The sequence below is a fragment of the Phaethon aethereus genome, assembly GCF_964289735.1.
Source record: "Phaethon aethereus genome assembly, chromosome: 8".
Lineage (NCBI taxonomy): Eukaryota > Metazoa > Chordata > Aves > Phaethontiformes > Phaethontidae > Phaethon > Phaethon aethereus.
In genome coordinates, this window is record NC_138584.1 from 22,223,948 (window position 1) to 22,238,046 (window position 14,099).

At 34.6% G+C, this 14,099-nt stretch overlaps 1 protein-coding gene across 2 annotated transcripts in view; it reads left to right on the top strand.

The window, feature by feature from the left end:
* Positions 1 to 5,608: 5,608 nt before the first annotated feature.
* ZZZ3 (zinc finger ZZ-type containing 3) overlaps positions 5,609 to 14,099 on the top strand; it is a gene marked incomplete at both ends in the record, with an annotated part of 31,300 nt that continues 22,809 nt past the window's right edge. For both annotated transcript variants that reach the window (XM_082002707.1, XM_082002708.1), the window contains one exon: positions 5,609 to 7,119. In XM_082002707.1, the coding sequence (XP_081858833.1) occupies positions 5,609 to 7,119 (1,511 nt within the window). The remainder of the gene's footprint in view (positions 7,120 to 14,099) is intronic.

Here is a 14,099-nt window from a genome sequence, read left to right on the forward strand (position 1 = left end):
TTTTGTTTGATTAATGTTGTATGTAATGTTAATATATCCGCCATAAGTAACATACATATAAAAAGCACCACCACACAATTGTAGTAGAGGCTTTTGCTGGTTTGTTGCTTCCAGACCTTGTATGCTGATACACCCAGAATGTTCATATATTGACATCTTTTCTTTATTATTTCTTTTCTAGCTTAGGGCCACATTGAACATTTAACTATGTACATGTTTCTTAATTCTTGGGGTTCGGTTAAACAATTGACTTGTACTTGGTTCCCAGATACCTAGTACTGGCTTAACCCAGTGAAGAAATTGGTTATTCTGCATATTTAGGAAGGAGTTTTCCTCATTCTGCTGTCTTTAACTGTTGGTTTCCATCTCTATGTAAATTTGTTTCCTCTGTTGATAGAGGTTTTCACACACACAGTTCAACATTCACTAGCTTTGCTAAGTAGGCTTCTGGTTAAGTTAAATAAAAAATCTGGCGTAATTATATGGCTATGGTGTGCATCAGTAGTCTGCCTAAAGCTATGTAACACTTTAAGGGTTCTCAAATGCTAAAATCATACCCTGAAACTCCGTTCTGTGCTGTCATCAAATTTTTGATTGTAAGATGTGTCGACAATTTGTGTAAGCAGCTGAATTTCAGTCTCACTCTGAAGAATTTCCATACTGATTAATGTATGACCATTCCCTATAATGTTTCAGCATCAACACTCACTCACTGACTTCTTACACAGGTCCTTCCCCACAAGAGATGAATTCAGAGTCCCTTTCTTACTTCAAAGCTTTGTCTGCATTACACTCTACTTTCATGTGCAACTTCTTCATTTTTAGTGGAGTTTGCAAACCATACCATGTTGTTGCTTAGTTGACATCACTATTTCAGCCATTACTGAAACAACTTATGTGAATGTTCTTTACTTATGGACTGGTAAAGTAATTAAAAATTTTGAGATTAGGCCTCCTTCTGATTGACTTACGGTTGTATTTTGTTTCAGGCTTTTTTCTATATTTTCTATTTTACCAAAGTTACTGAGCTATGGGAATTTTGTTGGGGTATGTAGTTTGTTTTTTGCAAAAATCTGTCAAAATCTCTCTTTACTTTTGGTATCTACATATGTGTCTTTCCTGTCAGTTAAAGGGCTCTATAGGAAAGGCAACAATATAGGTTTAAGTAACTGAGAGTGTACCAGAATATTAAAAGGAGAAGAAACTTGATGGCGGGGGGTACTGGGGGACACAGGCTGAAGTCACTTGATGTTGGAGCTCTTTATGGAGTTCATCTCTTGCTGTTTCTGATTCCGTTTCTGGTAGAGCTGAGTAGGAACTGTTTCTTTTTGATAATTCCTTTCAGTCTTTTACCTCTCGCATTTTCAAGTGTTTTCCCTTAACTTGTTTTTCCATTCTTTATTTGTCTTTTATTATGACCATTCTCTGCCGTTTGTTAAATTAAGAAATTCCACTGAATAATTGAAATCTAATTTGGTTTGGTTATCCATATAGTAGAATTTATGATACTTCATGTAACATCATTATAGAAATATCTTTCATTATTGAGTTTTCACTCTAACTCGACATAATTAATGTCTTCTCTTATTTGGCTCAGTTTATATTTTGAATTGTCAACTTAATGGGGAGTTCATTAACCAGTATGAAATTGTAAGTACGTTGAATGTAAAGAAGCCAATTTCCAAAAGTTTTGGATGTGTATAATCTAAAGAAAATAACTGTGTAGAAAGAAAAATGTGGAGACATCTGTCAGTTTATGTTTTGTATCATGAAGTTTCTGAATTGTCAGTACGAAAATAAGTTTACTTCTATGAAGTCAACAGAATATGAAGAAAGATTCAGTGATCACTATTCTATAGTGATTTATGGTCCCTCCATAGTACTAGATGTTCTTAAATTAAATGCAATTCCTGGTGTGTTTTTTCAAGTAATAGCTGTTGGGCATTGGCACTGATGCCAAACTCTGGAGACAACTGAAAGCATTGTATGGCTTTTGGATCCATAGGTGTATTTCTGTCTTTCAATATCAAAATTGGTTCACTTCCACTATAAACAAGGTAGTATACATTGTTTTCCTTGGGTGAATATAGATTTAATGTGAACTCTGGAAAGCATTTCACTCCTCTTGTGTAGATGAAGGTTATTCAGGGATTTGGAGCCAATATAAGTTTTGAGTTCTGCTCAGTTGGTTAAAATTCAATAGTAGAAATAATTGTTTTTCACTGTGTACCTAATTACAAAATATATTTGACAATGCACTTCATAATAATATCTTTCACTACTTGTTTTCTTGTGCCTCTTCAAATATCTTCTGAGGTTTGAACACCCTAACACATTACTCTCTGTTGTGAATTCATTTACTTGCACATTTTTAGTGTGATACAGTGCGTTACTTGAAAATAACCAAGAAACGTATTTTACATTTGAAACCTAAATTAGCATTTCACATTCTTAATTACTTTGTAGCATACTGTTCTTTATGTGGGACACTTGTAAAACTGATAATTGCTTCTTAAAAAAGCTCTTACTCTTTATATGTCTTGTTGCATTCTTCTTAATTTTTAATGAAATAATTTAAATGTTTTATTGATGCCTTTGTCTTTTTCTCAACAGTTTTCAAGATTTGTTAATGTGATGGCATAAACTAGTAAAAAGGCACTTGGATTGCATTATGGATATCAACAATGGTGATTGATACTATTTGAGTAGCGCAGTGGGAGTCTGCTGTATGAAATGTCAGAAATTTATATTTCTTCTAGTTTTGCAATGGTAAGTTTTTTACATTTTTTACTAAATAAATAATAATGTTTTAACTTGTTATGTAAGGTGTATTTCTTTAGAAAGTAACATACCAGCAAATGGCTAAAGATTTCTGTCTTGCATATTATTTGTAATGTCTGTTGAGCTCAGAAGTAATTACTCACTAAAGTGTACGTTGGAATTTGGTTTAATTTATTTTATTGGTATCCATTTGACATATCAGTTACTCATTCTTAATGTGTGCTAGCCTTAATTAGAACAACTTAGGTGAAGTGGAATATCTGTACAACTCTGTTTTTCATGTTTGGGTTCAACCCCAAATGAGATCACTCTTCAGAAGATACTGAGCTTGTGTGTAAAAGGGGAGAATATACAGGCAAGTTTATCTGTGTGGAAAATAGGTATAAACAACCGTTATAGACAACACATAAGTTACATGTTTTTTTCTCTCTTCAATTCAATTACTGATGTTTTGCCCACTTGCTGTTTGTTGTATTATTTATATTTTCTTTTAAGACCGAGTTCATTGGCCATCTCACACTTTGTCCTGCATTGTTACTTTTAAATGGACAGAATGGAAGTTAGTATGATAGCAGTTCTTTACCTGCATCTCCAGGAATACAAACTGCACCTTTCCAGGCATTCATGTAGGGCAGTGGGACTAGTTAACAAGCACGAGGATTGTAGCAGCACAAATACAATGCAGTTCTGAGAATGTTTGAAACTTTCACTTTGTAATTGCCTCTTCTTCATTACACAAAATGATATGCTGTCTTATACAGTTGTATCTAGAGCTATACCGAGCAGTACTTTTAGGATGCATTACTTTCATTAAGAAATACTACGTGCATTATGAATACCTAAACAGACAATCTAGTAATTACTGTTATTTGTCAAACAGAATTGTATTGCCTAAGAGGTGTGCTGTTCTTGTCCCGTTCTCTCTTCTCTGCTCTAGGACCATCTGATACCTAAATAGTAATTTGTGAGAATTTATGCTCTTCGCTCCCACCCCCCTCTTTGGTGAAGATGAAAAACACCTATTGAAACCATTTTCCTCCATTTGTCATTTTCAGCCTTTCTAAATAATATGTAAAAGGTTTGATTCCATATTTAAAATTTAAGTCTTCACATCATATGTCATTTGAGCAGATTTGTAAAATCTGGAATTTGGGTAGATGGAAAAGGGAAGGTACTCCATTACGTACAAATGTGAATCTGTTCATTATCATGAATGTTATGACAGGTTTGTGGTGATATGCAGTTTGACACATTGAATTTTTAAGATGAAATGAAGGGTAAGACTGAACTGGTTTCTATTAAAAACTTTATTTTGAGATTGGGCAAGTTGAGTACTCCTGCATTTCACCCTGAAATCTGAAATACAGACAATCTGAAACTGGATGTTTTCAAGTTTGCTTTGAGTCTGAATTTACTTAAATCCAATGTAGGTAATGATTCATTTCACCAGCTGTATGAAAAGTGTAAAAATGGAGAAGGCTTGCTAAACAGCCTTCTAGTAGAATCATAGAATCATTTAGGTTAGAAAAGACCCTTAAGAGCATAGAGTCCAATCTTAAACCTAACCCTGCCAAGTCCACCTCTGAACCATGTCCCTAAGTGCCACATCTACATATCTTTTAAATACGTCCAGGGATGGTGACTCAACCACTTACCTGGGCAGCCTGTTCCAATGCTTGATGACCCTTTCAGTGACTAAATTTTTCTTCATGTCCAATCTAAACCTCCCCTGGTGCAACTTGAGGCTGTTTCCTCTGCACTTGTTACTTGGGAAAAGAGACTGACACCCAGCTTGCTACAAACCTTCTTTCAGGTGGTTGTAGAAAGCAATAGGTTCTCCTCTCAGCCTCCTTTTCTCCAGGCTAAACAACCTCTCAGAGGAGATTACTGACAAGATAGAGCCAGGGTTTTTGATCATGTAAATGATGCAAAATTAGGGGACGTCCCACCTGGGTATAAGAAAAAACATTTTCAGTGTAAGAACAATTAAACACTGGAACAGGTTGCCCAATATCTGTACTTGGAGGTTTTTAAGACCCAGATGGACAATATCCTATGTATCTAAATCTGAATTTAGTCTTGATGTTCATTTGAGCAGGAGGTTGGACCAGATTGCATCCCAAAGTCTTTTCCAATTTGATTGATTTTATGATTCTGATGCAGGCATATATATTTTTTAGTTAATTTCTACTATTAATTATTAACTATTATTATATTGGTGTAATTTAGTTTTTTAATCCCCTGTTAAATTAGAATTGCAGTTCTGTTTTGTTATTTATAAGTGATTTGTCCCTTTTTTAAGCAACAAGTGAGCAAGCAAATGCAATTTGGTTTCCTCCTTAGTATGTGAAACCATGTAACTGGAAAGTGTGGGATATTAAGTGATTTGATACCTCTCATTTGACCAGACCAACTTAAATAATAATACCAATACATTGTATCATAGGTACAATACATAAAAATAGTGTATTTTAGTAACTGGAGCCTAACTAGAGCATTCTAGCCTTACATAAGGCATAAATGTGAACAACATTCATACATCGGCACTAGAGCCAGAACAACCGCAAATACTAAGTCAGCTACTTTGTGGCTTAGATGGAAAACTTTTTTAATGCCTTTATTTATTTGTGCAGAAAGAAGTGGTATTAACACATTGCATAGGCATATTCAGTTTTACATTAGGTACATTTGTGACGTTATATTCTTCAAATTTGCTATGTGTGTAGGTGTTTTTAAAATATTTTTTTCTGACTGTTTTGTTTACATCTTTTTGAAGGTTTCCCAATGAGTGGATCATGATGAACATACTTTAGGGACTTGCCATAGTATGGCTGCTTCTCGATCTACTCGTGTTACAAGATCTACAGTGGGTTTAAATGGTTTGGATGAAAATTTCTGTGGTAGAACATTAAGAAACCGGAGTATTGCTCATCCAGAGGAAGTTTCACCCCATCCTCAAATACGATCAAGGTCACCAAAGAAGAGGCCAGAGTCTGTCCAAACTCAGAAGGGAAGTAATGGTGGAAGAACTACTGATTTGAAACAACAGAGTGCTCGGGAATCATGGGTGAGCCCTAGAAAGAGAGGGCTGTCTACTTCGGAAAAAGATAATGTTGATAAACAAACTGTGGAAAATTGTGAAAAAAAACAAGCAGAACCTGTTTCACCAGTTTTGAAAAGAATTAAACGCTGTTTACGTTCAGAGGCACCCAACAGTTCAGAAGAAGACTTGCCTACTAAAACAGAGAAGGAATCATTGGAGCATAAAAGCTTAGTGTCGGACAATGATGCAGTCTCCACAGGGACTAAGCGAGCTTGTCGATGTCTTATATTGGATGATTGTGACAAAAGGGAAGTTAAAAAGGTGAATGTCTGTGCAGAAGGATTTAATAATTCTGCAGTAGTTGATGAGATAGCAGGCTATCAGACTGTCAATGGAGTTGGTGAGAGAGACTCAAATTCTCTTAACTGTGATGACTGTCAGCTTGATGGGAACATTAAGCAAAACAGTGCTGGTTCCTGTATGCCCAAGGACAAAACAGTAGCAGAAAACGGAAACTCATTTGCCCATTCTTCGTTGTTGCTTAATAGCAGCAAGGAGGACAGTGTTGTAGACCATTATGTGCCTTGCACAAACTCTCAAGAACAGGTAAATTTAGAGGACCACAAAACAATAAATGACTGCTTGCCTGAGGAGCATGCTAATCAGGCAGATGAGCCAGCTACAGGGTCCTTTTCTGAAATCCAGTCATCTTTGTTAAGAGATTCGGAGGAGGAGGTAGATGTTGTAGGAGATAGTAGTGCCTCTAAGGAACAGTGTGCTGAAAACACCAATAGCAACCCGAATACTCATCATGACAGTGCATCAATCTCAGGTGAACCTGAACCACATTCTTCAGTGCTGGACTGTGTTTCAGCTCAAACGACTTCTGTGTTGGAACTTCAAGAACACAGATATACATTGAGAACTTCACCACGAAGGGCTGCCCCTGCCAGAAGCAGCCCTACTAAAAATAACTCTCCTTGTAGAGAAAACGGACAGGTAGAGGAAAATAATCTTAGTCCCACTGAAAGGAATGTCCCTGTAGGTATTAATAATATCAATGGATCTCCCAAAAAGTCTGAAGAAATTAAACAGAATGAAAAAGAGAGAAATTGTAATACAGGAGATCGTGGGAGTGATGGACTAAGAAAGCCACTTTCTGAGGCTAAGCTTGTTGCTGGATATGCACCATCTGCCAAAGAGAGTGCCAACATCCACACTGCAGAGGATGATGAGGAGGAGCCTGATGTGTATTACTTTGAATCAGATCATGTGGCATTGAAACACAACAAAGAGTATGTGTAACTATGGTAACCATGAATTCTGCTTTTGTTTCTTACCAAAAATATATAAATTAATAGATATTTAAAGTACTTTCACTAAAAATTAAGTGCTTTATAATTTTCATACTCTTCAGTCTTCATTTTTCTTCCTTGTTTCTACCCCAAACAAAATTAAACTCTATTTAATATGCAGTATGGTACAGCAATGTGGTTTATACATTTCTAGCAATATGAATTTTTTAGCCAGAAATTGTGTTTTGTTTTTTTAAACACATCTGTTATCTCTTTTCTCTAAAAAACTAGCTGGAAAGAAAACCAAAGGGATTATAATCCTTAATTAGAGTTTAGTTATTCATCAGCATATCCGATAGGCACAGCACATGCACCTTATGAAATTATCATTCTGTTGTACATAGACTTTAAAGTTAGATACCTATTTTCAGAGTGTCATGAGAAGGAATTCTTACTGTGTTAAGGAAGATAAATTGATCAAATGCAGCAATTTGAGAAGTTTCTCCAGAGTAAATTATGTCTACGTGGCTGTTTATATTCATTAAATGTAAATATATACATGTTCTACTTATTCTTAGAAAAGAGTACTAACTTGTTTTTGTGTTTATCATCTGAATGTCTGTAAGTAGAACTGTGGTAATCATACATTTGTGGTAACTGTGAAAGAGAGTCTTGAAACAAAAGGGCAATTTTCTCAGTGGAGAAAGTATACTTGGAGAAAACTTGTCTTCAAATGATAGATTGGGTCACAGTTTTTATTGCACAGTCTTTGTAATGCCGTTTTGAATTCTGTTTTCTGCTGTTTAGTAGATGTTCTACATTTTGTTGTGAGAACTGAAATGTGGATGATCTTCAGTTTGCTTCATATGAGGAGTTAAACCACTGCTAGTAGTTTCTGTAAATAATCATGGCACAACTGTTATGAATATGGGCCACAAGGCACAGCTGATTGTTTAATCCAGCAGAAGTTTGTCTGGATTTTTGGTATTAAGAGTTGCATTATTTTTATAATGAAATTTTGTTCAATATTGGATATGAATAAATTATTTTAATCAGGAAAAAATGTGAATTATAGCATGGTTCAGACAAACTATGATTTCAAAATAATGATAAAATATTTGCAGTTTCAGGCATCAGCCCAAAGTGTGTGGACACTTTTCCTGGTAGATAGAAGATTGCCGTTTCCTAAATCATAAATGGAAAAAATGGACTGTTGTCTTCTGATGTATTTTAGATGGTTTTGTATCTATATGGAGGGTGACTTTACTAGTAATGTTAGTACAAAGATACGTTAGTAATGTATCTTTATTTTGATATTTATTAGGAAAAGAATTAGATCATATCAGATTTTTAGATGTAGCCTCAATTTTTACTACTTTTAAATTAAACATTACAAATGCACAGTTTTTAAAAATCAAAATCTGCCATTGGATATAAATGCTGTAAGAATAACAGTAATTTTTTTCTATTCTTTCAATTAAACACAGATCTAAATTGTTGAAAAATTTCAGGAACGTGCCCTAGTGTTAGTTTTTGAAGATACACGATTGCTCTGAAGATAGGACTAGTTGTTGTTTAGATTGGCAGAGTTTGTAAGAGCTTTTTGGGGAGCTTTTAAAATTGCAGCTAGGACTTGGGAGCTTGCTACTAACTTGCTGCTTGAATGCAGAATTCCAAAAGAAACTGCTGTTATTTTTGTCCTATCTTATGTTTTATTGATTTTTGGTGGCAAAAAAAAAAAATCAAAGCTAGAATTCTCTTCTAGATCAAGAAAGAATAATTTCTACTTTTCAGAAGGGAGGCATGCTGCTGAAGGTAGCGTTAGCTGGATTTTTTTTCCCCCTTTAAAAAAAGCTTTATATAATTGGAAATTTATTGGGCAGTCTTTTGTTGTTGTTGTTTATATTTGCAAAAAAAATAAATCTAGTATTCTGATGGTATCACTTGGTAATAGGAACCTTCTAAAGGACTTAAGTCTGTATTTTGATATTTGAGTGTGTATTTTGATATTTGAGTGTATATTTTGATATTAGAGCGCAGTTGTCCTTTATCCAGAACTTTGTTGTTCAAGAGTTAATCAAATACAGTGCACGTTACATCCTTTTTCAGATTTGACAAAGCTCATTAGAGGATATTCCTAATTCATGTGTTACTGTTCGTGAATAGTGTCTTAATTATACCCTTGTTTAATCTCATTTGGTGTTTATTTTCTAAAATGTTAAAAAAAAGTTTTTAGCAGAAATGTTTTCCCTGATTAGTCAGGTGCAAAGAATTCCAGGTTTCCCATGCTGTCTGGTAAAGGCTGTTTGCTTGCCTGTAATATTTCTGGCTAAGCAGAGTATGCTGATCTTCTGCTTACCGCATCTTCAAATGGTATAGACCTTTGTTTTTCTGTCCTTCCATCAGTTTGTGATTAACTGTCTTTATGGATTATTTTTTCTCTGGTTTATATTTCTGTTCTCTTTTAAAAGCAAATTCAGAGAGACATCAGCATCTCGGCTAGGTTGAGGATGCAGATTTCTCTCAAGAAGGCATTAATTTCATTCTTTGGATGTTCCACAGCAGGGAAAAAAAAGCTATGTTCCTCTGTGTTGTAGAAGCAATTTGATATGTCTGTAAACTTAGGTTATTTCTTGTTATATTACACAGGTTGTTGATACACATATCCATACAGCTGATTTTCAGTCTCCAAGAAATTGTTCTAATATTGATAAAATACAAATATACCAAAACCTTCAACAGCTGTTGATAAGACTTGCTATAATTGTAGTATTTTTGCATGAATTTTGTTGGTTTTTTGAATGTCATGTTTAAACATTAATATATTAATATTTCTGGTAAACCTGGACAATATAATAGAAAAAATTATAATCACAGAAAGCCAATTATGGAATATTATTATTCAGAGAGAAGGCTGAAATGATGGATGTTCCACAACCTCTTTAATAAACTAGATCCCTTCTACAAAGACAGATCTGAGATCTCTAAACAGAAATTTTATTGCAACATAGACATTCATGTAGATAATAACATACTGATCTAGGGGGTTGTATAATTGTAAAGTATTGTTAACGTTAGTTTTTTGTTATTACACACACAATTTGAATTTTTGTGTATTAGGATTCCTCTCAGAAAAATAGGGTTTGGTGCATATTTGAGAATTTTGCTTATATGTTCTAGCTCAGAAACCTTCGCATTTTCTCTGGAGATATTTTCATCAAAACTGAACTTGTTGATTTAAATCTTTTTACACTGCTTAATTTTATATGCTTTGCTTAGTGTTTTGCATATGTCTTTCCTCAGGAGTTCCTTGTATCTCTTTACTGTATCTTTTTATAGTTTAATTCTGTGTTACAGTGCAGTAGCTTACTTTAATCTTCTATCATATGCAATATTTTTTTCTCAGTATGTTTTCCCCTTTGCCCAGTGTTTCATTTAGTGCCCTATTTTCTTTTTTTTTTTTCCTTCTTCCTCTATACTTACTCTCTTCGGAGATTTGCAATGTTTAGCAGGTATTAGGTTGCATGAGGGAAGTTTTTGTTTAAGACTTAGCTCTGAGTTCTAGATGAAAATGTAGTGAGTATGGATTTATTTTAATGTACAGGTAATTCAGATAATCTAACATTGCTTTGTAGTGATGTCACATAGCTATGAGTAACTAATATTATAGAATAAGTTATCCTCCTGTATTGTTTTTATTTATTATTATTTTATTTATATTATTTTTCTTTTTCTTTATCATTTTCCTATGAGACATACAGTTTTAGTCTGAGGAGACTTTGGTGGTTATGTTGTTTCATCCTAAGGAATAAAGGGAATTGGGATAAATCAAGTAAATCAAGTTACTTTTGTAGTAGCAGTTTTAATCCATACTGGGGTCAAGAAGGTTACGAGATGCAACTATTTTGTAAACATGTAACCTCTGAGTACTTTATAGACTATATCATCAACATAGAAGAATTGAAGTATATGTTTTTAGTGTAGAAGAATAATAGAAGTTAATATTTTAAACATTCATATATGCCATGTATATTAGATTACAGTGTGTTTTAATTCATCCTTTGTTCCACACAAGAGTGTTGTGGCATATGGTGATATATTTCTTAAAGTACCTATTGATGTAAAACTTAAACATATGGAAAATTTGTACTTTTTTCAGAGGGTAGTTTCTATTGTCTGGTAGATTGGTCTGTGTTCTTAGTAAGTAATAAAATCAAATCGGCTCTAAGTAATAATCTCATTTCGTGTAGAAGCTGAATGCTGCAACTGGGTCATCTGCAAAATAGAAATATAACGGGAATCAATTAGAAACTTCTTATATGAGTTTCTGATCAACTGTAGTTTGATATTGCAGATAATTGTGTTATTAAAACATTGTGACAGTGTAACAGGCATACAACCACACTTAATGAAATCCTCATTGTATTTTACACTACCTTAAAATATTAAGTATTTTGAGAATTTTGTTTTCTTGCCAGCATTATTCTTTTATCATGTGTTATAAGATCATTTCTATTTATAAATACTTGTTAAAGTTGAAAGTGATGCAAAATTATTGTGGGACTAAAGATTAAGGTTTAGTTAAGAGTATTTTTGTAATCATAGAACCATGTCTCATATTTACATAAACTATTCAATAGACACTAAATAATAAGAGTTCTTAATTTGCAAGAGAGAATGCCTTGGGCATGTGCTGCATATGCTTTTCTCTCTCTAGTAATAGGTTTATTCTAGGAGCCCTTAAATGTGAAGCACCTTTGTCAAATTAATTTTTCTTTCTCTGAACATAATTATCTTGCTGTCAACCACAGCACAATCCTACTGAACAGCACTATGAAATACAGTGCAGTCCTCATTTAAGTAATGCAACCTGTGGAAAACAAAGCTTGATTTCTTCTGGATTTGTGTCCTTTCATCCTTGAATTCTCTTCTCTCCTGATTTGCCCGATACCCACTTTCCTTTTTCTGCCTACACGTCCAACAATCCTCCCTGTCCTGGAAAAAGGAATGTGACCTCTCCAGTGCAGAGCTGCTTCCCATCTGGCTGGCTTGGTAGTATGTCCGAATGTGTGTGCTGGTGGATTGAGTGGAGAATGTGAAGAGTAACAGTTGAATTCTGCTTGCCTTTCTCTTGTAGAGACAGTAGTTACAGTCTCTCCCCCTTCCCAAACTGCCAGTTTTTAAAGAACATACAGGCACTTAACTTGTCTTTCCAACTTTTTTGATCAACATGGATCAAAAATCGGGGGGGCGGGGAATGCACAAAGTTAAAAAAAAAATAAACTTACTATTTTAGTACAGGAAAAGCTAGAAACTTTTCTCACCTGTTCATTTGGAAATGTGTACCATTTCTAAGGATCCTCATTAAACTGGATCCTCAGTAAACTCATCTAAACTGGAAAACTAAGTATTACTAAATAATAAAAATGGTTTTGAGGTGTAGGAAATACCAGTTGAAAACAAAATCGAATGCCATAGGAAATTCATAGTCCTGATTTAAAAAAAAAAAAAAAAAAGAAAAGAGAGAGAGAAAAAGATAGGGTAGTAATGCATTCACCCAGCACAGCTGTGTGTGGGGTAAGGCTCTAGCTGTTTTTTTGGCTATGCATACAAGGGGCACTTAACAAAGTGGTAAGCTGTGGTTATACCAGTTACACCATTGTAAAGTGTGTCTGGTGGGACACAGAATAAATTATATTACTGTAATTCCCTACCTCGTAGGGATGTACAAGCATTTCACTAAAATATTAATAAGCATAATGATGCCACCAAGAAAAGAAGAACATAGTGACTGGCACATGCTGTGAGAACGTGGGTATCTTTACTCTTCAGTTTTAGCTAACCTAGCTTGAAATTACTCCATTACCAGTCTTAAGTATGTGTTCTGGTCTTACATGAAGTTTTGACAGCATCTCTATCATGAACTACAAAACTGGCTGTCAGTATCTCTTAGAAAGGAATTGTACGAGCAGGACATATTAATGCTTGTTTTGGTCTCAGCAGTAAGTTCTAATCAAGGTAGGTGTTTCTCTGGTACTAGAAAATACTTACATGCTATTTTGAGAGTAGGAAAGATCCTACTTTTTGGTTCCCTTTAAATTTTGTCATTGGTAGGAATAGCCATATAGTTTTTAATTTTTCATTATTGCACATCTTTATTTTGCTTTGCATAGTTGAAGCTGAAGATGCGCTGTTGTTTTGTATAACAACCTTTGAAAGTTTTATGCTTCCTAAGCCAAGGGCCAACTGTGTGTATCATAGTGAGTAATAATAAAAATACACGTTTTACTAATTTTCTTCCTTATTTCTAACTTTTCTTCCCCTTCTTTAGCCAAAAAAGATTGAGTGAATACTTCCTTGTATTGCTGTTCGAACATTCAGCTTCTCAAGATTGTATGTCATGTTCTTGTAATCCAGTTATAGTCTTCAGATATCACTGTAACAGAATACTTGAAGGAATATGTTAATTTGTTCCTACAGCAAGAATATACATGTGAATAATTGGGGACATGGGTGTCTTGGGTTTTAGTGAAAACCTGCATTAATGTAGAGTGAGTTGAAGGAGTTCAGTAATGGGCATTGTCAACTTTCTCAGATTTTTTTTGTTCAGAGGATTTGTGGGCAGCTGGCTCAGTTTCACAGTAACATGGGTTGCTGATATTTGTCTGTGGAAGAAAGCCTCTTCGGAATGGTTGCATTCCTCAGGATCTTTTTAGAGAAGAATATCCGAAGTGGAGATACTGGAGGAATCTGTGTGGTATTCTCTCTCAGTAAAGGAATTGGGACCATTCTCATCCTTGGATGATGAGGAAGGAGGGGAAAGAGTTGAGGGTGTGCTGTCAGCCTTTCTGTCTGTGCTTGTGAGGAAAACAATTTTACTGCCATTTCCTCCTGTCACTCCAAGCCTTGAAATTAGAGGAATGACAAGAACCTATATCATCTTCTCCACTAAATGTCACTGTCCTGCAGGCAAATACTTT